This window comes from Vipera ursinii (assembly GCF_947247035.1).
Source record: "Vipera ursinii genome assembly, chromosome: 8".
Classification (NCBI taxonomy): Eukaryota; Metazoa; Chordata; class Lepidosauria; order Squamata; family Viperidae; genus Vipera; species Vipera ursinii.
This window is the reverse complement of record NC_139519.1, coordinates 25929267-25948782: the sequence shown is the minus strand read 5'-3', so window position 1 is coordinate 25948782 and position 19516 is coordinate 25929267. Positions and strand designations below refer to the sequence as shown.

At 56.5% G+C, this 19516-nt stretch overlaps 1 protein-coding gene across 8 annotated transcripts in view; it reads left to right on the top strand.

The window, feature by feature from the left end:
• The window catches only part of SIK3 (SIK family kinase 3), a 43911-nt gene that overhangs the window by 21546 nt on the left and 2849 nt on the right, over positions 1–19516 (top strand). For 4 of the 8 annotated variants that reach the window (XM_083368505.1, XM_083368509.1, XM_083368508.1 and 1 more), the window contains 20 exons: positions 2947–3063; positions 3467–3530; positions 5219–5380; positions 5882–6006; positions 6172–6295; positions 7970–8088; positions 8531–8641; positions 8726–8869; positions 9539–9616; positions 9711–9820; positions 9999–10152; positions 10272–10427; positions 10781–10851; positions 12627–12764; positions 15137–15287; positions 15828–15953; positions 16219–16304; positions 17454–17563; positions 17717–18053; positions 18196–19040. In XM_083368505.1, coding sequence (XP_083224631.1) covers positions 2947–3063; positions 3467–3530; positions 5219–5380; positions 5882–6006; positions 6172–6295; positions 7970–8088; positions 8531–8641; positions 8726–8869; positions 9539–9616; positions 9711–9820; positions 9999–10152; positions 10272–10427; positions 10781–10851; positions 12627–12764; positions 15137–15287; positions 15828–15953; positions 16219–16304; positions 17454–17563; positions 17717–18053; positions 18196–19040 — 3328 coding nt within the window. Of the gene's footprint in view, positions 1–1974; positions 2314–2946; positions 3107–3466; positions 3531–4945; positions 5120–5218; positions 5381–5881; positions 6007–6171; positions 6296–7969; positions 8089–8530; positions 8642–8725; positions 8870–9538; positions 9617–9710; positions 9821–9998; positions 10153–10271; positions 10428–10780; positions 10852–12626; positions 12765–15136; positions 15288–15827; positions 15954–16218; positions 16305–17453; positions 17564–17716; positions 18054–18195; positions 19041–19516 lie in introns of those variants that run through there. The other 4 variants (XM_083368512.1, XM_083368506.1, XM_083368510.1 and 1 more) reach the window with 4 other exon arrangements.

The window sequence follows — 19516 nt, the reverse complement described above, 5'->3', positions numbered from 1 at the left end:
CGGGAGCAGCAACTGCACAGGGAAGGTGTCCGCAGGCCTGGCTGGATCTGGGAGCCGATTATAATCTCTTTCTCTCTCTCCCTGCCCTGCGCGGCTGCTGCATTTTTGTGCTTTCAGCATTCAAGCCAAAGGAAGCTAATTCACCATTTCTATTTCCACAGCTCCTAGCAGCGCTTTGATGAGAAGCCACATGGGGGCTCTCAGGGCCAGAAGGGCCAGGCTGGGTTCCCCGAGAGGCCCAGGGCCTTTTTGCAGGGGGCTGAACCCAGGCAGAATGGGGGGCCTGCCGTGCTAATTGAAAAAGAAAAACCAGGGATGTATAATATGTATGTATACGTGTACGTATACACACACAAGCACAGACATACATGCACATACAATGTGTGTACATGCATGCATGCATGCATACATACATACATATCACTACTCATAACTCCCAATTGCAGTCCGTTGCCACTGTGAGCTTCATGCGCCCCCCTGGACCATTTCCTGGCATGCCAAGAGTGGACTGTGGCACAGGGATGGGCATCCGGCCATTTGGCGGAGACCGCTGTTGATTGCCGCTTATTAAATTTAAATCCCGCGATGCCATACTGTGTGTCTATATCGAGTTGAGTTTTGCCCGGAGAACTTCCTTGGCCAGGCTGCTTTGGGTCGCAGTCCCAGCAAAGGCACCCAAAGATGGTTAGATTGTGCGTGACCCAAATGTGAGAAGAGCCGGGCAGCGCTCCTGATCTAGCGGGCTTCCTGGCCCGGGAACTGGGAGCCAGGCGAGGGTGCCAGAGTTCAGGGGCTCATTCTTGCCGTGGAGGTATCAGCAGTGCCACCTGGTGGCTGCCCACGCAAAGACAGGGAACGGATGGCCCCAGAGCCGTCGCCTTCCTGACCGGTCTGGGTGATGTTTGCAGTTGCAGTGGTGCACAGAAGCATTTGAATCGCGCAGCTTGTCCAAAACCTGCAGCCTGACTGTGTGGAAGGAAGGGATGAATGGAGGCAGGAGGAGGCAGCAAGAGAGATTCTTCGTCGTTGTGCTGCCATCCCACAGTTTACTGTCTCGGATTGCTGATATGAGCTTCGGTTTATGAACTGGCTATCCATCCAGTGGGAAGATTGGTCAGTGTTATTATCCTTGTAGTCAGAGTTTCAAGAGGTGTTTAATATTTGGACTGAAGGATTTCCCTTCATTGTCTTCCTTTGCTGTTTTGCCAAGGGAGAAGGCAGGGTGTAAATTAGATGAATAGATAATTGAGTAAAGTCGCGTTCGAGTGATCTTGATTTCCAAAAGCTCTGCACGGAAAGCCTGTAATTTTGGTCAGGACGTCAACTACCCAATGGTTAACTCGGTGACTGTCGTCTTGGGTTTTTTTAAGCACTAGCGAAGCATATTAAGTTAGTTTGTAGCACCCTTCCAGATCACAGAGCTTTCTTTTTTTATTGAAAAGTTTTATAAAAGTTACAATATTATCCCATCCCCAACCCACCCCTAAACCCCCCTCCCCCACTTCCCAGAGCTGATTACAGGGTTACAAATATATAATAATCATAATCTAACTAACATTAACCAACTACATAAATAACCAAATACATAATGCACTTTAACCCGTCTATAACATAATCAGATCACAGAGCTTTCTTGAAGGGGCTCCAGGCACCGCATCCTCTCTGTGTGAACCTTCCGTCTTTGGGGTCTTCAGCAGATCACCGCAGGGTGACTCTCATTGTCGTGTGCTGAACCTTCCCCGGGTGGTGAGAATTTCCTGACTAAGCAAGCTTTTTTCCAGCTCTGCCCTTGCTTCCCCAGTGAACAGAGCTGCCCTCTGTTCTTGTGTTTCTGGAGCAGCAAGGAAAGGATCCCTCTTCCCCTGAAAAGGGCCAAGTAATCATGAGAGCCCTGAGCAGGGAGGCAAGAGAGATTATGCACCGTTCTGGGACAGCTGCTGCAAGGGGCTTAAGTAGGAAGAAAGAGCCGATGGCAAAATATTTTGCTGGCTGAACAGCAAAGCAGAGAGTTCCTGTCCTTCTTGCTCCCAGCAGTTGCACCAGGAAAGTGGCACAGATTTGGGCTTCGTGTGGAATTGCAGTCTCCGTGGTGACAGGTACCCAGGCAGGGAAGCAGGTGGCTTCAGACACTGGAGCAAATGTCTCAGCAAGGATCTGCTGGCATGGAGTGGGACAGGCCCCTTGGAAAACAGCAACAGTGACCGAACAGTGGGGAGAACAGCCAGCAGCCTGATCAACAGCGATTCCTCTCCTGGGCTTCCGGCCTCTGTTCCCACAGCTGCCTGCACAGTTGTTGCTGAGCTGGGCAAGGAGGTGGGCTGAAGAATTGGGATTTGTAAGAACTTAGACGAGGGTGGCCTTTGAGCGTTTATTTTACTATTTTTATGTTATGTTGGCTCTCAGCTTTCCTTTGGGAGCTCTGCTCAATGCACTTTGTATATACTCTCCCCATTTCCCCCCTGAAAACAACCTTGTGAAGTAGGCTGGGTCGAGAGAGGTGGCATCAGCAGAAGAAAAGGGAACATTTGGCAACCCATATTCTGCAAGTGGTGCTCAGAGATCTTCTGAGCACAAAACTGATAATCAGGGGACTAAGACCCCAGCCTTTGAAGGGGGAGCAAGGCTGAAGGCTTGTTGGTTGACAACAGAGACAGGATGGAGGCACGAGGGTTGGGACTTTGCATGATCTTACATGAAATTTGCATGATCTTCCTCAAAATAGTAAATTCATGGAAAACCACCATTCAGAGCACAGTTTATAGAAAGTCTGTGGCATTTCCGTCGTACGTTATTCAGAATTAGAAATAAGTCATTCACTTCCATAGACCAGCTGTTTTTCTTGCTGTCGGAATGAATCAGACAGCAAGGAGCAGTAATTCTCCTCTTCCACCGTTCTTATTCTGAGATTGGGTTTCATACTGACTGCTCTCATCTTTGCCCTTTCAGGTCGCAATAAAGATTATTGATAAGACTCAGCTGGACGAAGAGAACCTCAAGAAGATTTTTCGAGAGGTCCAGGTGATGAAGATGCTGTGCCACCCTCACATCATCCGATTGTATCAGGTCTGGCGGCTGAGTAACTGAGACGGGGACAGGCAGCATGTTGGTAAAGACTGGGGGTGGGGGCAGGAGGTGCCTCCAACCTTTGGGCTCCTTTCAGTCCAAAGGGAACCTCTGCATGTCAATGGGGCGGGGGGGGGGGGCCTCTTGGAATCTACAAGGCTTCCTGGGCCTTTTGGCCCCCACCGTCAGTAGGCCTCTTGCTGGTTCAGATGAATATAACGATTTCAGAGTGAAACAGTTTGGGTGGGGCGTAAAAGGTAATCATAAAGCATCAGTCTGTGTAGCCTTCGGTGCCTCAACCACGGGGAATCCTGTGGATTCCCCCTCCAAAAAGAAGCCCAACTGGCGGAGGGTGTTTTGCCCTGATCCTGTCCGTATCAGCGGCTGCTTTGTCCTCGTGCAGGTCATGGAGACGGAGCGAATGATCTACTTGGTAACCGAGTATGCAAGTGGAGGGGAGATATTTGGTAAGTTCGTTGTTTGCCTTATTCGACCAAATAATGTATTTGGTCAACTCTGATAAGTAAAATAGCTGGCCCTTTTGCTGACCTTTTGGCTGATGCTCTTTGGTTTTGGAAATTTCCGCTGCTGCTCATTGCTGTGGAAGAAAGATTGGTGAGCTCTGGTGCATTTGGATAAAAGAAAAGGAAGCGGGATAATTCTGAGGGGCTCGTCACAAGAAAGGACTCAAAACGTGAAGACTTGGGAAAGTGACAGCAGGTGCAGGATGTTGGCCTTTGGTGCAGGTCAGCGGCCAAAGTAGCTAGACTTTCCCCCGGGCAACCCAAGCGGCCCCCCGGGGCTGTCCTGCTGACTTTCCCAGAGCACTACAAATCGTCTGGCAAGGCAGGTTAGATGCAGGAAGGCGGCCATCCGGCCCGTTCCTTTCGTGAGCAGATTTATTTTTAACAGGACGCAGTTGCAGCAGCTGCGGAAGACCCAAGGGGACGGCAGACCTGGACCCTGAGCACCCAAAGGGCCCTCCTTTTCTTGGGCCAGAGCCCTGCTTGGCCTTCGTGTGTTATTGCCCTGGATTCCAAACAGCAGGCAGGGCCAGGGCAAAAACCAAATTAAAGTTTAAATACTAAAATATATTAGAATCAAACCCATTTGATGTGGTTACTCCCTATGTATTTCAGCACTCTCATTTGGGATCACATTAAGTCCCATTTTGGCAGCAGCCTCTTGGGAGGGGCTCTGCAGCTGCACGGAGGCTTTGGAGAGCTGAAAGCCAGGCCCCCTCTTTGCCAAGATGAAGAGCCCAGGAAAGCTTCTCGGTGGCCGGGGCGTCCCCTTCCTGCTGCCAGCCCCAGGGCCTAGCCGGCTCCCACGGGTCCAGGAAAGCCAGAGCTGCTGTTCTCTCCCTGGCTCTGTGGGACCCTCCCAGCCCCCCTTCTCCCCCCCCAATGTGGAGGATGCCCTTCCTCACCTGCCATGCTTTGCCCAGCTCCCCTTCCCCTTAGGCAGGCACACCGAATGTGCTCTGCCATTCCAAAGAAGTTCTGATTATGGTAGGAACAAGCATCAGAGTGGGGGGGAGCTGCTTGAGGGGTTAGGGTTAGGGCCAGGACGTATCTCCCACGTATCTCCCACAATCTCCTTGCATCACAGTGGCAGCTTTTGCTGACCCACGGCACGCTAAATGGAGCAGCTTGGGTGCTATTGTTTCTCCTGGGGGGGGGAATCTAAAATTACAGCCATGCCTTGTGAGGCCATCCTTCTTGGGTAGAAAAGTTTCTCTTCGGCACTCCCTCTTCTCCCCAAAAGCCTTGGCAAGGCCGAGCCTGGTCAAGCTGAGGAGCCTCCGAAGCCGTCAGGTTAGACAGAGGCGGCTCCAGTGCCTGAAGGGCCAGTAGGCAGCCTTGGGGCTGGGCTGAGAGCATCCGGCGGGGGACGTTTCTCCAGAAGGAGGGAGGAGCCCTTTGCTGCAAATCTGTCTCGCTCTTTCCCTTGACTGCGCTGCAGGTGATTTGGGAGGAACTGTACCGAACCTCAGGAGAGCCGTTTGCCCCGCCAGCAGTTTTGGCTGGCAGTTACACAGCGTCTCCTTCCACAGGTGGCCTAATAAATTTCCCCACAGGTCACTTCCTTACATCTCCCATCATTCACCCAGAATAAACGTCTAACCAGCTTCATTCCTCCCGGTCTCGTTCAGATCATCTGGTGGCTCACGGACGAATGGCTGAAAAAGAGGCTCGGAAGAAGTTTAAGCAGATAGTAGCAGCTGTGCACTTCTGTCACTGTCACAATATTGTCCACAGAGACCTGAAGGCCGAGAATTTGCTTCTGGATGCAAATCTGAACATCAAAATAGCAGGTGATCCATTGTAATTTGGACTTTCAAAAGGTTTCCTGGCAAAACAGGTGGATTGGGAGGCAAAGGAAGTTCAGAAAGGGAGAGTGATTTAAGGAACAAACAGTCCTTGCAACAGAGACAGCAAAGTGAGATTTGGGGGGAACGGCTGCATTTTCTGACAGCATATAATTATTTAACCTGGTTGAAGCAGGAAGAGAAGTGAAGAGATCTCCAGACTCAAATCAGTGATATTACGCTGGCAAATTCAATTCCAATTTCAATACCAAGTGAAAATCACTTTGGGGCAATGGGGTCTGGATCACCGGTTCCTGATCCGGACAGGGACCTTGGGGGTTGTGGTGGAGAGCGAAGTGGAAACCCGTGGACACACAGGCATGACGACGGCTCTGCCTCCTGCTCTGCCCTGCTTCCCCTGGGCGTCAGCCTGCTCTTGGGCTGCTGTACAGGACATAAGGAAATAGACAGTTTGGTGGGAAATCACAGGCCCTTCTTCCCTTCCAGATTTTGGATTCAGTAATACCTTCACTCCCGGCCAGCTATTGAAGACCTGGTGCGGAAGCCCCCCTTACGCTGCCCCTGAACTTTTTGAAGGGAAGGAGTACGATGGGCCGAAAGTGGACATCTGGGCAAGTGGCAACGGCGTTCTCTTCTCTCTTGGGAGTGGCCCCAAAGGCATCCTTCTGTTCAATAAGCCAGCAGTCACAGCGGGAATCTTTGCTTTGGCCTGTTTAGGGGTGGCCTCCCTCCACTGGCCATCTGCGAGGGAGTCTCAACGCCCTCTTCTTTTGCAGAGCCTCGGGGTGGTGCTCTATGTCCTGGTGTGTGGGGCCCTGCCCTTCGACGGGAGCACGCTGCAGAACCTGCGGGCAAGGGTGCTGAGCGGGAAGTTCCGCATCCCGTTCTTCATGTCAACAGGTACGGAGCCCTGGAGAGCGGCTGGGCCCTGCCGGCGGTCTGTTCGGAGGGTGGTGCCTGCAGATGAGCCCCGGAGGAACTGGCTTCTCTTTCCTTGTGTCCATCGGGTGAAGCAGCAGGGCCCTAAAAACCTTGCGCCCCAAAATGGGTATCACCTCACACCCCCTACCCATTATTTGAAACGTGGAGTTGCCCTTTTGCTTGCAGAATGAAGCAGCTGCCTTTGCTTCCTCCCAGGATCCGAAGGGGCTACACTTTTGGACCAGGCACAGTTAGACTTGGAAGAGGGTACAGTTTGTGAAAATTCAGAGTCCTCCAAATAGCCCATTTTGCTGCAGAAACAGCTGTGGCAAATTGGCCCATTTGAGCCTTCTTGTGCCTGGCTGTTCTTTGCTCTCTTTTTGCTTCAGTGGGAAAGTCAGGCAGTGGTTGAGGCCAGTTCCAAGCTGCTGTTTGCACTGAGGACCCCTGCCTGCCCCAGAGTCTTCCCCCACTCTACTCCCCCAGGTGGGAGAGAGGGAGGAGGCCGTGGTTAGTTTTTCCAATGCTTTTTTAGTTTTGCAGGAAGTCAGACACCAGGAAAGGACTGACCTGGGGAAATGTTAAAGCAAATTATTTTGATGCAAGCTTGAAAATTGTCTGTGAGACTTCCCTGCCTGCTTCCCCCCCCCCCCAATATGAAAGGGAATCTAGGCTTCCCTGCCAGTCCCTGGCCTTTCCTCTTCCTGTGAGTAGGAAGCCATTATCTAACATTCAGTGGGAGGAATTTAGTTCTGCTACCTTAAAATGATTCCCTGTGGTCTGATTAATTGGAACTTGTATGTCTTAATGCCTGACAAAATAATGCAAAGCAGTAGCGTCTGCCGTGCAAGGGAGGAGCAGCCTTAGGATCAGGCCCAGGATCAGGCCAAGGAATGTTCCAGCAGGACTCGGCTTTGGGACAGTGGTGCTTTCGCTTACAAGTAGCCTTCAGCACAGAGGCCCTGAACAGGCGGTTCCCCTGATTCCTGCCAGGAATGAGACTGTATAGCTGGTGGGCCAATTGCTCTTGGTCTTCTGGTTTCCAGCTTTGGCCTGATGTTTACATGAACATCAGTGGTTTGATGGAGGCAGAAGTAAGTCTTCCTTCCATATAAAAATGGTGGTGCCAATCTAGAACTTTGTGAATTTTTTTTGTCACCCCCCTTTTCATGGAATTTTTGTGGGAAAAAGGCAAGATGGATGGAAGGTCAACCTCCCATACATTCCCTAACACGAAGAAGGAGAAAAAGTGGAAGATGGCCCGCTGGACTAAGGTTCCCTCTACGCTGGCTCAGTATCCGTCCTTTATCGGTTCTTGAAGAGGGAAACAGAGGAACAAATGTAGGACAGTTGTGGGCAGATGGGCCGTTTTAAAAGGGCTCTGCTTCCCGGGCGGTCCTCACTGCAAGGTTTTGGACCCCTTTCCCGGGGCCTGCAACGCCACCCTTTGGCCTTTGGGTTCCGGTAGAGGAGGGGCTCGGGGACGCCTGCCCTTTGCAGTAGGAGAGCCAGGGGTGGACCAGCTCACGTTCTTAGGATCACCTCAAGCCACAGGTCAAAGGGCAAAGGAGGAACCCTTTGGGGATGCAGGAACACCCTTGCACGTGGCCTCTGGTGACATTCCGATGCCTTGCCCTGGTTGCTGTCTTGCAGAGTGTGAACATTTGATCCGCCACATGCTGGTGCTGGAGCCGAGCAAACGGCTCTCCATGGAGCAGATCTGCAAGCACAAGTGGATGAAGCTTGGGGAAGTAGACCCCGAGTTCAGTACAGTGAGTAAATTTGTTTCACTGACTTCCATAAGAAGCTCGTGTATAAAAGCAGGGCAGGTTGGGAGACGCGTTGGGCGGACCAGGTCAGCGTAAAGGGAGCTTTTTAGAGGTAGGGCCAGCCCTGGAGCAGATGCCCCTCTGGAGCCTCTCCACAAGGGAAGGGAGGGGGAGGCAAGTGAAGGGGCTTGTTCCTGCCAGTGGGGTCCCTGGGGCTGATTCCCTGCCAGCCTTGCTTTCTCATGTCTCAGCTTTATGCTGTGTCTTTTTTGGGCTGGGAAATTTCCTGCAAAAAGGTGTGTGTGTCTGTGTGTGTGTGTGTGTGGGGGGGAAATGACGTCCTGCTCGGCCAGCTCATAGGCAGCAACCACCCCTCCCTTTGAGCCTCTGTGCTTTTTTCTTGTTGTGGGAACAAGCAGCCTTGAAAAAGTTCTCTGCTTTCCAGTTAATAGCAGAATGTCAGCACCTGAAAGCCGAGAGGCAGCTGGAGGCCCTGAATGAGGAGGTGCTGCTGGCCATGGCTGAGATGGGGCTGGATAAGGAACGCACCCTCCAGGTACCTAGGCCGCTGGCCCCTGGAGGACTCTGGGCGCGCTCTGGGGGCAGGGAAGAGTGACCTGTGGCTTTTCTGACCTCCTAGTCATTGAGGACAGAGGCCTACGACCACTACAGCGCAATCTATAGCCTTCTCTGTGATCGCCAGAAGAGGCATAAAACTCTGCGTACTTCTGCCTTGGCCAGCCTCCCACGGACTCTGACCTTTCCAGCACCCGCCAGTCTCCAGGTCAGTCTTGGGGGAGAGGCGGCTCTGTTGCTGGGCAGCCTGGAAGCCTAAAGACCCAGAGAGGCCCCCTCATCCCCAGCCTCACAGCACTTGGGGGGCTTCCCCCCCCCCCGAAGCTTCTGGTGAACTGGGAATAATGGCTCTCATGGGATGACAGCCGCCCCTGCGTTCCTTGGGGGGTCCTTTCTGCCCTCTGTTGAGCCAAGATCTGGGGCGGGCCGTGCTCCTGTAGGGCCCAGCCCAGCGAAGGCAAGCTAGGCGTCATGCAGGACTCGGCTGGGGGGGCTGAAGCGTGTCCGAACGGATGCAGGGCTGTCTGTGGGAATTCTTTTTCTCCCTGGCTGGAATGGCTGAGGAGACAGGAGCAACTGCTCCGCCCGCCCTTCTTCCCAAAAGAAGCAGCCCTCCCAGAGGGAGGGAGGGAGGGGAAATGTTGCCTGTCAGAGACGGGCTAAATTCTCTTCTGGGAATTCTGCTTGTCCAGAGGGGCTCTTGGAAGTTTGCTTGAGTCCTAATGTAGCCCCTCTCCCTCCCTGCCGAGCAAGGCAACTGTGGCGCTGGTGGAAGGCCTGGTTGGGGGGTGGGGGTGGGACCTGGACCAAGGCCGCTCTTGGTGGCAGAGTAAGAGGGGTGGGCATTCAGCCTTTGGGGGTTGGGTCTGCTTTACAGGCAGAAACTGCTGGCACTCCAGTGAGCCTCAGCGTCCCACAGGTGCAGCTCATCAACCCAGACAACCAGATCGTGGAGGTACGGGCCTTTCCCTCCAGGGCTTCTTCTTGGGGTCTCTCCTTTCTCTTCCGGAGGCTCCTGCATTCCTCCTCCTGGGGTCTTTCTCTTATAGACGGATGGCACCATGAACTTGGACAGCGATGAAGGAGAAGAGCCGTCTCCTGAAGCTCTGGTCCGTTACCTCTCCATGCGAAGACACACCGTTGGCGTGGCTGATCCTCGGTGAGCTTTGCCGACCCTCCCCCCGCTTTGGTCCCCTCTGAGCAACAGTTGGGACTATCAGTGCAGTGGCTTCTCGGCCCCTTTCCCGGCAGTTTGGCCAAGAAGTCATGGAAGCCAAGGGCAGGTGTGCCGGGGATTCCGGCTTCCAGTATCCAAGCTCTTACTTCTGTGTCGGCAGCACTGAGGTGATGGAAGATCTCCAGAATCTGCTCCCAGGCTTCCCGCGAATCGCCCCACAGGCCCCGTTCCTGCAGGTGGCCCCAAATGTGAACATGGCAGCCAGCGTGCTTCCGAGGCAGCACCTGCAGCCGACCGGCCAGTTGGAGTACAAGGTAGCCTTCCCCTTTCTCTGCCGGCCTGGGCCCGGCAGCTGCAGAAGGATGCTGAAGAGGGGGTACGGAGAGCCCCCTGCCTTTGCGAGGGGCAGCCGTGAGAGAAAGCTTTGTTGCAGGAGCAGTCTTTGCTGCAGCCGCCCACACTGCAGCTGCTGAACGGGATGGGGCCGCTGGGGCGCAGGGCCTCCGACGGGGGAGCCAACATCCAGCTGCACGCGCAGCAGCTGCTGAAGCGTCCCCGGGGCCCGTCTCCCCTCGTAACCATGACACCCGTAAGCCCCCATTTTCTGACAGACACCTCTCCATAAGGGGCTGTGTGGCTGTGCTTGTGTCGGGTGATGGAGACCCCCAGTCACGGATGGAGAAGGTCTCTAAATTGGTTTTCCACGTTGCGGGGGGGGGGGCATTGTTTCCTCCTCCCTGTTCATCTAAGTCTGGGTCCTGGGGAGGGCTGGTTAGCCTTGGCGTTGCCATCTTGCTTCCTGAGCCCTTGGCAATGAAGCTGCCTCGCGGGCTGCGTGTTCAGCCGTGCTCTTCCTCAGGGTCCTCCTCCTCCTCCCCCTTGGAGGGGGACCGTTGGGGAAGCCTTTGGCCAAGCACAGCCAGTGACCTTGTCTCCCTTCAGGCAGTGCCTGCTGTAACCCCCGTGGATGAGGAGAGCTCGGACGGGGAGCCAGATCAGGAAGCCGTGCAGAGGTAACTCTCGCACCTGCCTCCCGGGGGCTTCCGCTTGCTTTTGCTTCCCTGTGAGCCGAGGGGCTCTGCTGCTTGGACCTGCCCTCCTCCCTCTCACTAACCTCTTTGCCCTGACCGGAGGGGAGGGGCAGCCTTCTGTAAGTATGAGGCTCCAGGGCGGCACCCAGCCTTTGCCCTGCTGGTGCCCAGCGGCTTTCTCTCCTACAGCCAAAGTGGTTTGTCTTTCCTTCCAACACCCTTGTAGCGTCTTGTAGCTTCTGCGCTGAGAAAGACCATCAGTGGTCTTGACTTCCAATTCCCAGAGGGCGGCGTATTAGGCTGTTGTGGTAAAAATGAGAGTCACCGGTTGAGATGAGCAGTTGTAGAAATCAAATGAATGGATAATAACTCCCCCCGAGGCCTTGCAGCGTTTTAAAGGCACACTAGCATTTTAGAGCACAGGTATCTGATGGAATGGGTTTGGTAAGTCCTGAAGGCGCTACAAGATTCAGTATCGGTTTGGATTGCAGCTCTGTGTCTTCTGCCGATGCCTTCTTGCATCGGGGCGGTCAGGCACCCGGTGGGCGTGCCTCCCAGGCAGCCGGGCAGATGCTCCTCTGGAAGCGAGGCTACTCTTTTCCCGTGGGAGCAGGGAGCGGGAAGGGAAGGGAAAGCCGGGATGTCATGAGAGCACAAGGGGACTCTCAAGGCGGCCACCTCTACAGCAACCTGCGCCAGAGTCTGCCTGGAGAGCAGGGGAGAGAAGGGCCCTTTCTGCGAGGCTGCTTGGACTGCCTGACCTCAGGGTGGAGCAGAGCGAATCGAAGCTTTGGCCCAGCTGAGCGGATCCTGCCTGGGAACTCTAGCAGAGAAGGAACTTCCTCACTTCTCACTTTTTAAGGATGAAGGCAACCTGGAGGTGCTTCTGCCAATGCTTTCGTAGAACCGATACTGGCGGGTTTCCCCCCTCCCCTTTGTAGAGGTCCTCAGATTTGTTTTTAAAGTCTCCCACGAGAACTTGCAAGATTTAGGCAATTTTTAAATAAGAAACGAGAATTTTTGACGGTTCCCGTGACATCACGGAAAGCGCCTGCTGGCTGAACATGTTGGTGACCCCTGTCCTAAAGGATCTTGCATTCTTCTCCGTGCTCTGCCCTGAGCAGTGGGCCTTCCTTCCCTCACTCAGCCAGAGGTTGAGCCATCGCTGCCTGAGCTGAATCCCTCCGGTCTCTGCTCTGGACTGCGAGGGCAAAGCGATCGTCCCAGGCCAGGTGGCAGCCTTTGCCCTTCCTCCCCAGGTGTGGGCCTGGTGCTCCCACTCGGAAGGAAAGGGCTCCGGCTTTTGATTGGTTCCTTCCGACTGTCGGGCTGAAAGGCCTCTCTGACCTTTTATGCCCCATCAGTCCTTGAGCTCTGCTGACGGGAGCCAGGTTAGAGTGGTTCTCCTGCTAGGCCTGCCCTTCCTGGGGGCCCCCGGCATGGGTGCTGAGGTAGCCCTCCTTGCCCCTCCTTCCTCCTGGGTAAGCCTGCTCGCAACTCCACCTGCTTGGCTTAATTCTCTGGCCTTTCCGCTTTCTCCAGAGGGGCTGTGCCAGTAACGGCCGGCCTTCTTGCTCTCTCTGCCTCTGCCTCTCTGTGCCCCCCCGTACGAGGCTCGAGAGAGGCGGGCAAGAGGCTGCTCCCCCTTTTGCTGCTGCTGCTGCTGCTGCCGCCGCCGCTCGTCTTCAGGAGGTCCTGGGCGCTGCCTTTCGTCCAGAGGGGCTCCCGCTCATCTCCTCTGCTCCTGCTCCTTGCAGATACTTGGCCAATAGGTCAAAAAGGCACACCTTGGCCATGACCAACCCCACTGCGGAAATCCCGCCTGACTTGCAGAGGCAGCTCGGACAGCAGCCCTTCCGCTCCCGGGCCTCACACCTGGCACCTGACCAGCACCGGTGAGTAGCGGCACCGGACGCTTGGGAAGCTGCCCCTCAGAGGAGGGCAGGAGTTCCTGCAGTTTGCCCGGATGCCCGTGCCTCTCAACTTGTCGATCGCCCCTTGGGCCTGGGGGATGGCTGCCACTGCTGGCTGGCTCCACGTGGCAGAGGTTGGGGCTTTGTTAGCCCCCTGGAAGGCAGCTCGGTGGGCAGCCACCTGCCAGTTCTCCCTGACTCGGTGGATCCGGGATGGAGCTGGAAAACAGCAGCAACAGCAACAGCAGCATCAGCAACTTTCTAGAGTTGGATTTGTGAGCAGGACAGGAGGGGACGTGGCCAGAGCATCCGGTCTCCTCTGTTTGTGCTGATACGGGGGCTGCCTCTTGATAACCACCCTCAGAGAACAGCCTCTGAACCTTGTTCGTGTCAACAGCTGGACCAGGGGATTTGCACTGGAGTGGCCTGTTAACCTGCAGTTCTTCCGGGCTAAAATTCCAATGGGGGGGGAGTAGAGGGGGCAGATGTAGCAGCTGACCGTTGATCATTGCGAAATGGCTTCTCAGCCTGGGACGTGTTACCAGGGACGGTGCAAAACTCCTTTCTCTCCCCAGGAAGACCAGCAGGAGGGGCTCTGCTCCCTCTCTCCCACTCGTCTTAGTTTGCCCCCACTGAGGGTCCCCCCCTCCTGCCTTTGACATCACCAGAGGAGCAGCCGGACTCTGAGCCAGCTGAGTCCACAGGGCTGCCACGCTGGAAGCCAGCGGAGCAAAAGGGCAGAGATAAGAGTCCGCCCCTTCTGTGACTCAGCTGGGCCGCTCCGCATCGCTTGGCCACGGAGAGCCAGGAAGGCGCACCTTTCAGCGCTGCCCCCTCCCTCCCCCCCCCAAGAGACTCAGGAGTGGCTGGGGGCGGGAGGCAGGCATTCTGGGGAGTAGCTGCGTGGCGGTTTGGGCCTGTGGGGCTCCCAGGAACTTGCAGAGATGGCCCGGTGACTTGAAATCCGCCTCCCGATTTCAGCCCTCTGCCAGGCAGCTCTGCTGGCCGCTGAGGCCACTCAGCCACTCTGACTCCAAGGCAGATGCTCCCTGAACCTCCTGGAGAGCCTAGGTGGGGTTTTGCCTCTGCTGGGCTGTCCCTGGCCTCTCTCCTTTCTCCCTTCTCCTCAGTCCGTGGGAAAAAGGGGATAATTCCGCTGACTTTATTCATTGGTTTAAAGATTTCTACCATAGCTTTGCAAACCACGCGTGTCGCTCAGATTCATATAGCATTTAAAGTAGGCACAAGGCGAGGGTGCTTAGATGACAAGAAGCCCAAAGCCAACGCTAGACGCTATTCCAGAAGAGTCCACAGGCCCCTGGAGGAAATCCCTTCCTGAAGAGGGAGGTTTAGGCCACTGGACTTGTGCCCGAGGAAGCACCTGGTAACCAGGGCAGCGTTGGCAGGACCAGAGTAACTTGGCCATGCCCGTGTTTCCGAGGTAGCCCTAGGCCAAGTGCATGTCGAGCACTGACTTGGTTGGAAAGAGGCATGTGCCACCGTGGCCAGGGCTGGGTTAGCATGCCAGCTGAAGCTGGGCAAAGGTGCAAAGCTGAGACCTCCTTAAGGCCTACCTGATTCCTGGGGTTGGGAGGGGGTTAGGGTTAGGGTTGGCTCTCTGGGGCTGAATACAAGTCCTGCAGGAAGAGTGGGATGTCCGAAGTGTTGTGCCACGTTTTGCTGACGTGTGCCTAACAGGTCCATCAGCACCAACCAGGGGAGGTTCATCTGAAGCCCGAATCCTGACGGAGATACCTCTGGATAGTTTGTTCTTGGAGCTGACGTGCCTTAGGGGTCACCTCCCCCACTTGGCCTGGCCAAGTCTTTCTGCCTGACGTGCCTACTTGTATCTGTCTGAGCAGCTTGCAATATCCTAGAGGTGATCAGGAAACAACGGCAACTCCTTTCTGCTCCTCTTGTAGTTAAGGTGGACGTTAATCAGTTGCAGCCCTTTGGGGCTCTTGTGGTAAAGAGAAGCGCATGCTGCAAATGCCAAATGCTTTTTTCCTGCCTTGGAAAGGTGGCATCAGGTGCGGGGGGGCGTAGCGACCCTCCAGCTCCTCTTTTCTGCTGCTGCTCCCTTCATGTTCCTGGGGGTTCAGGTGGTGGCCAGAAAGGCCCTGAAGCCAGAGACCCCCGGCCATGGCTTTTGGAGTCCGGAGGAGAGGAGATGGGAGCAGTTTCTCACTTCCATTAGTTGCTCTGATTAACGAGAGACAAATCGGGTGTGTTTGGCAGGCAGTGGCTCCTGTTCTGTTAGGGTGTGTGGAGGGGGGAGGCTGCCCTTTGGGGAAATGGCCCTGGGCTCAAACTGCTCCTTCTAGCCTGCTCCTCTGCTCTGTGTGTGTCTCCAGCTATGTCTACAAGGACTCGAACGTGCTGCATCTCCCCACGGAGCGCTTCTCCCCGGTGCGCCGTTTCTCAGATGGGGCAGCCAGCATCCAGGCCTTCAAGGCGCAGCTGGAGAAGATGGGTAACCACAGCAGCATCAAGCAGCTCCAGCAGGTACAGGGCTGAGTGTGGGAGAAGCCAGAGCAAAGCCAGGTCGGATGGTCTCGTAGGCAGCTGACCTGCAGGGTGGCATCTTCCATTTGCCATTTTTCTCACTGTTTGGCTCAGAACCTTTTGTAGTGCTTGGCGCCCTTGTTTTGGGAAATCTCTTCTTTTTCCCTGAGGAATGGCCAGTTTTCGGTTCAGGGTCCGCTACTGCGCATGATTATTGCTGGGTGGTGAGATGGTTGCTGGACCTCTCTGGCTGCCCTCCGCCCAGGAAGCTGCTGGAAGCTTCAGTGGGCTCCCCGCTCTGGCTGGCAGCTCCGAGGGCGCTTGCAAGGAGGACGGGGACGCCCGGTTGAGGTGAGGCTCTTGGCAGCCCAAGAAGCCTCTCGGCCTCTGGGGTCTTCCTCTCGGGGCAGAGCGGGGCGAGCAGTGGGTGGCTTCTTCTGAAGAGGGAGCTGCCTCTGGGCCGGCCATTCTGCGCATCACCCCTCCTCGCTGGCTCTCTGCAGCCAGGGAAGGCTGAGGCTCACCGGGAGGTTATTTCAGGAGTGTGAGCAGCTCCAGAAGATGTATGGGGGCCACATGGACGAGAGGACTCTGGAGAAGACACAGCAGCAGCATATCTTGTACCAGCAGGAACAGCACCACCAGATCCTTCAGCAGCAGATCCAGGTAGGGGGCCTTTGAGAAGGGCAGCACTTTGGATTGGTGGGGGGAGGGCTGGAGCCTTCTTCTGCCCACCCTGTCTCCCTTTGGGCTTCTGCAGAGCTTTGTTGCTTTGTAGGTATCCAGAGTGAATCCCAGGGCAATGCAGCAGCCCAGCTCCGATGCAGAGGCGGCTCTTCTTTTGCCCATTGCTCAAGGGTGGGGGGAAGTCGGGGGGGGGACATGCTCACCGCATTTCTCTCTGTCCTTCCTCTTCCTCTCCCTTGCACAGGATTGCATCCGTCCGCCACAACCTTCCCCCCCCTTGCAGGCGGCAAGTGAAAACCAGCCTGCCCTGCTCACTCACCAGCTCCAGAGGTGAGCAAAGCCTCCGCCCTGCCCGCCTTCTGGGAGCCCCAGGAGATCTGAAGGCCTCCCAAGACCTCCGGCAGGGAAACGACGGTGCCTCCTGGGTCAGCTGAAGGAGAGGCCTCCAGGCCTGTGGAAAGCCCAGCTCTGGCTCAGATCTCAGGAAAGGGAAGGAGGAAGCAGGATGGGGGTCCTGGCTGAATCCCTCTAAGCTGACAGGAACTTCAGCGGGAGTTGTGGCACTGCTCCCGTTCAGCAGGGAAAGACTGCAGACATCTGGCAGAGCAGATGAGAAAATTGCTCAGCACAGCAAGAAAAGGACAAGGGGTTAATCACCCTCGGCTGAATAAAGCTGAGCTTGGAACGGTTGACCTTTGCTTGTGTAAGGAGGAGGACAAGGGGAGAACACTGAGAGCTTCCAGGCCCTCATTGGGGGAAGAGAATTAGATACGGATGTAAAGAACGGCAAAGATCCTTCCCTGTGAACACCCGGCCGTGTAGGAGAAATACGCCATTTGAATGAGGGCATTTCCTAGTTTTCCTCTCGCTGTTTTATAGTGCTTTCCTAAGTTTGGTTCTGTAAAAAAAACCCTGCCTTTCATTTTCTGGGTCTTAATTTATTACTTTAAAGATTAGAGTTTGGTACTACAAGAAGTGGTACTAGCTATCAGGTTGGCTGGCTTCAAAAGAAGGTTGGACTCTTCTTGGAAGTCCTGGGGATGGGTGGCTCTTGGCCTGGAGGCCACAGCAGTGCTTCTGAAGGGCACAGCTGGGAGATGCTGGGCTTCCTTGTGCCCTTGGCTACTGGCAGAACAGCTGCCGGGCTGGCGGGCCAGGAGTTCCGTCCCAGCAGGGCACGGCTCCTGTCCTCCCATTCCCATGCAGCTTCATCTGGGGCAGGGCTGGGTCCAGGTCTCAGCATATCCCTTAGGAAGCCACGGTGGGCTGGGTCTGGAGTCCGGCGTAGCAGGGCCGGCTTCTGCTGTTAGCGCCGGTTTTCTGCTTGGGGCCGAGGGGCTGTTCCTTGGAGCGCCAGGCCCTCCTGGGGCAGGGACAGTCCCAGAGCTGGCCGGCCAGCCAGCCAGACTCACAAGTGGATCGTGCTGCGTTCTCCTGAGATGCCAGGCTCTGCTTCTGATTTTGTGTTTGTACACACAGGTTACAGATCCAGCCCTCCAGCCCACCTCCGAGCCACCCCAGCAACCATCTCTTCAAGCAGGCGGACAGCAGCCCCCCGCCCATCAGCAGCAGCATGCTCCAGGCCCACAGTAGGTGTCGGCTGGTGAGCAGCCGGGCAGGCTTTGGGCTCGCTCCACAGGGCCCCTCTGCTGCCTGGGGAGTCCCCACACTTCTCGAGGGGGTGGGTGGGTGGGAACGACAGGGTCGAGGCTCGCTCACCAGGAAGGCTCTGCTCTTTGCAGGTGCAGCCCCCCAGACGCCCTTCCAGGGGGGGACGCCATCGCCTCCGCCTCCGCACGGCAACATCTTCCGGCAGCCTGGGAATCGCTCCCCGCCCCCTAGCCTGGCCTTGCCCTGCGTGGGCCTGCAGCAGCCGGGGCAGCCTGTCCCCCTCCCGATGCAGGAGCCTGGAGACCTCATGGGCAGCAGCCTTCTGCAGGCCGGGCGGGGCTTGCCCATGCCCCCCAGCGCCAGTCCGCTGCAAATGCATCATCGTGCCAGCCTGATGGCCTCCCTGACCTACGGACATCGGCCCCTGTCGAAGCAGCTCAGCGCAGACAGTGCCGAGTCCTCCCACAGGTGTGGTTGGCCGAGGGTGAGGGAGGGCAGGCAGTCTGGGCTTGGCCAGGCAGGCCATGAGCAGAGCAAGCCTACCCCATCTGGCTGGCCTGGGCAGCGAGCCGATCCAGGCGTCCCCATCTGACTTGGGCCCTCTTTGTAGGTACCCATCCGCCACAGGCTACGCCCAGGCGCACCTGCACCCTCAGCTGTTCCCTGAGCCGTCCCACATCTCTCCAAGCAGCTTTGGCCCCGCTGCCCCCGCCGGCTTCCCTCCGGCCCCAGCCCTCAAGGTGCCACTGCTGGAGCAGTTCTCCGGCTTCCCCCAGAGCAGCCAGCAGCAGCAGCAGCAGCACTACACGGCCTCCGCCTTGCACCAGGCCTTGCTGTCCCCCACCCCACCAGACTACAGCCGGCGCCCGCAAGTGCCCCCCATCCTGCAGGGGCTGCTTTCTCCCCGCCACTCGCTGGCCGGCCACCCGGACCTGCGGCTGCCCCAGGCAGAGGTGGCCCAGCTGATCAAGCGACGGCAGCAGCAGCAGGAATTCCAGGAGCTGTTCCGGCAGATGAGCCAAGGGGACACGGGACAGGGGCTCCCCAGCATGGCCCAGAAACTCCCTGACCGGCCACCCCTGGCTTTGCCTTACCAAAACACTGACCCCTACCACCCCCATGCCAGCCCCCAGCCCATCTTGAAAGTCAGGGGACAGGAGTGCCTCTCGCACGCCTCGGGGCCGGCCCGCGGATACGCCCCACCTTCCGCCCTGCTGCCCTCGGAGAGCATGGAGGAGGAGGAAGCTGCGGACTGCTTGTGCGAGGGGCCCAGGGACCCTTTCCCCGGCCACAAGACCAAAGGCTGCCCCGAGACGCGGCTCCTCTTAAGCATTGGGGGGCCTGGGCACTCGGACTCTTTATTTGGGCCTGCCAAGGGCGAGCCAGAGCTGGGAGCCCACCTGGATCGGCCCCAGACCGTCTCCCCCTTTGGTCGGAGCGAAGCGCCCTGCCCAGGTAAGGCCCGGCTCCCAGGGCTCGCTGGTGGGCAGAAGGGTGCGCTCTTCTTCAGCTGAGGGGTGAAGGCAGCCCCTCTGCCCCTGGCTGGGGTTGGCCTTTTGGTGGCCCCAGCTCTTCCTTTCTCGGAGCATGGCATCCTCAGCACTACGGGGGGGGGGGAGTTGGATTTGGAGCCCTAGAAGAGCAACAGGTAAACGGGGGGGGGGGCGTTCTAGGAACTGCTACAGTTACGTGGAGGTCAGGCCAAGCAAGGGTCAGTGGGAGGCCAGACCGAGGCTTTGGCAAGGTGTACTGTCAAGCAGGTGCCTGACTGCTCTTAATTGGGGGGGGGGAGTGATTTGGGATGAAGGGAAGATGACCCGGCAGTGGCCAGAAGGGGGGGAAGAAGCAGCAGAGCCCAGATGGCTACGAGAAAAGCTCTCTTTGACCCTGGGAGACCTTTGGTGGCATTAAGTGGCTTGGCTTCCGGGGCT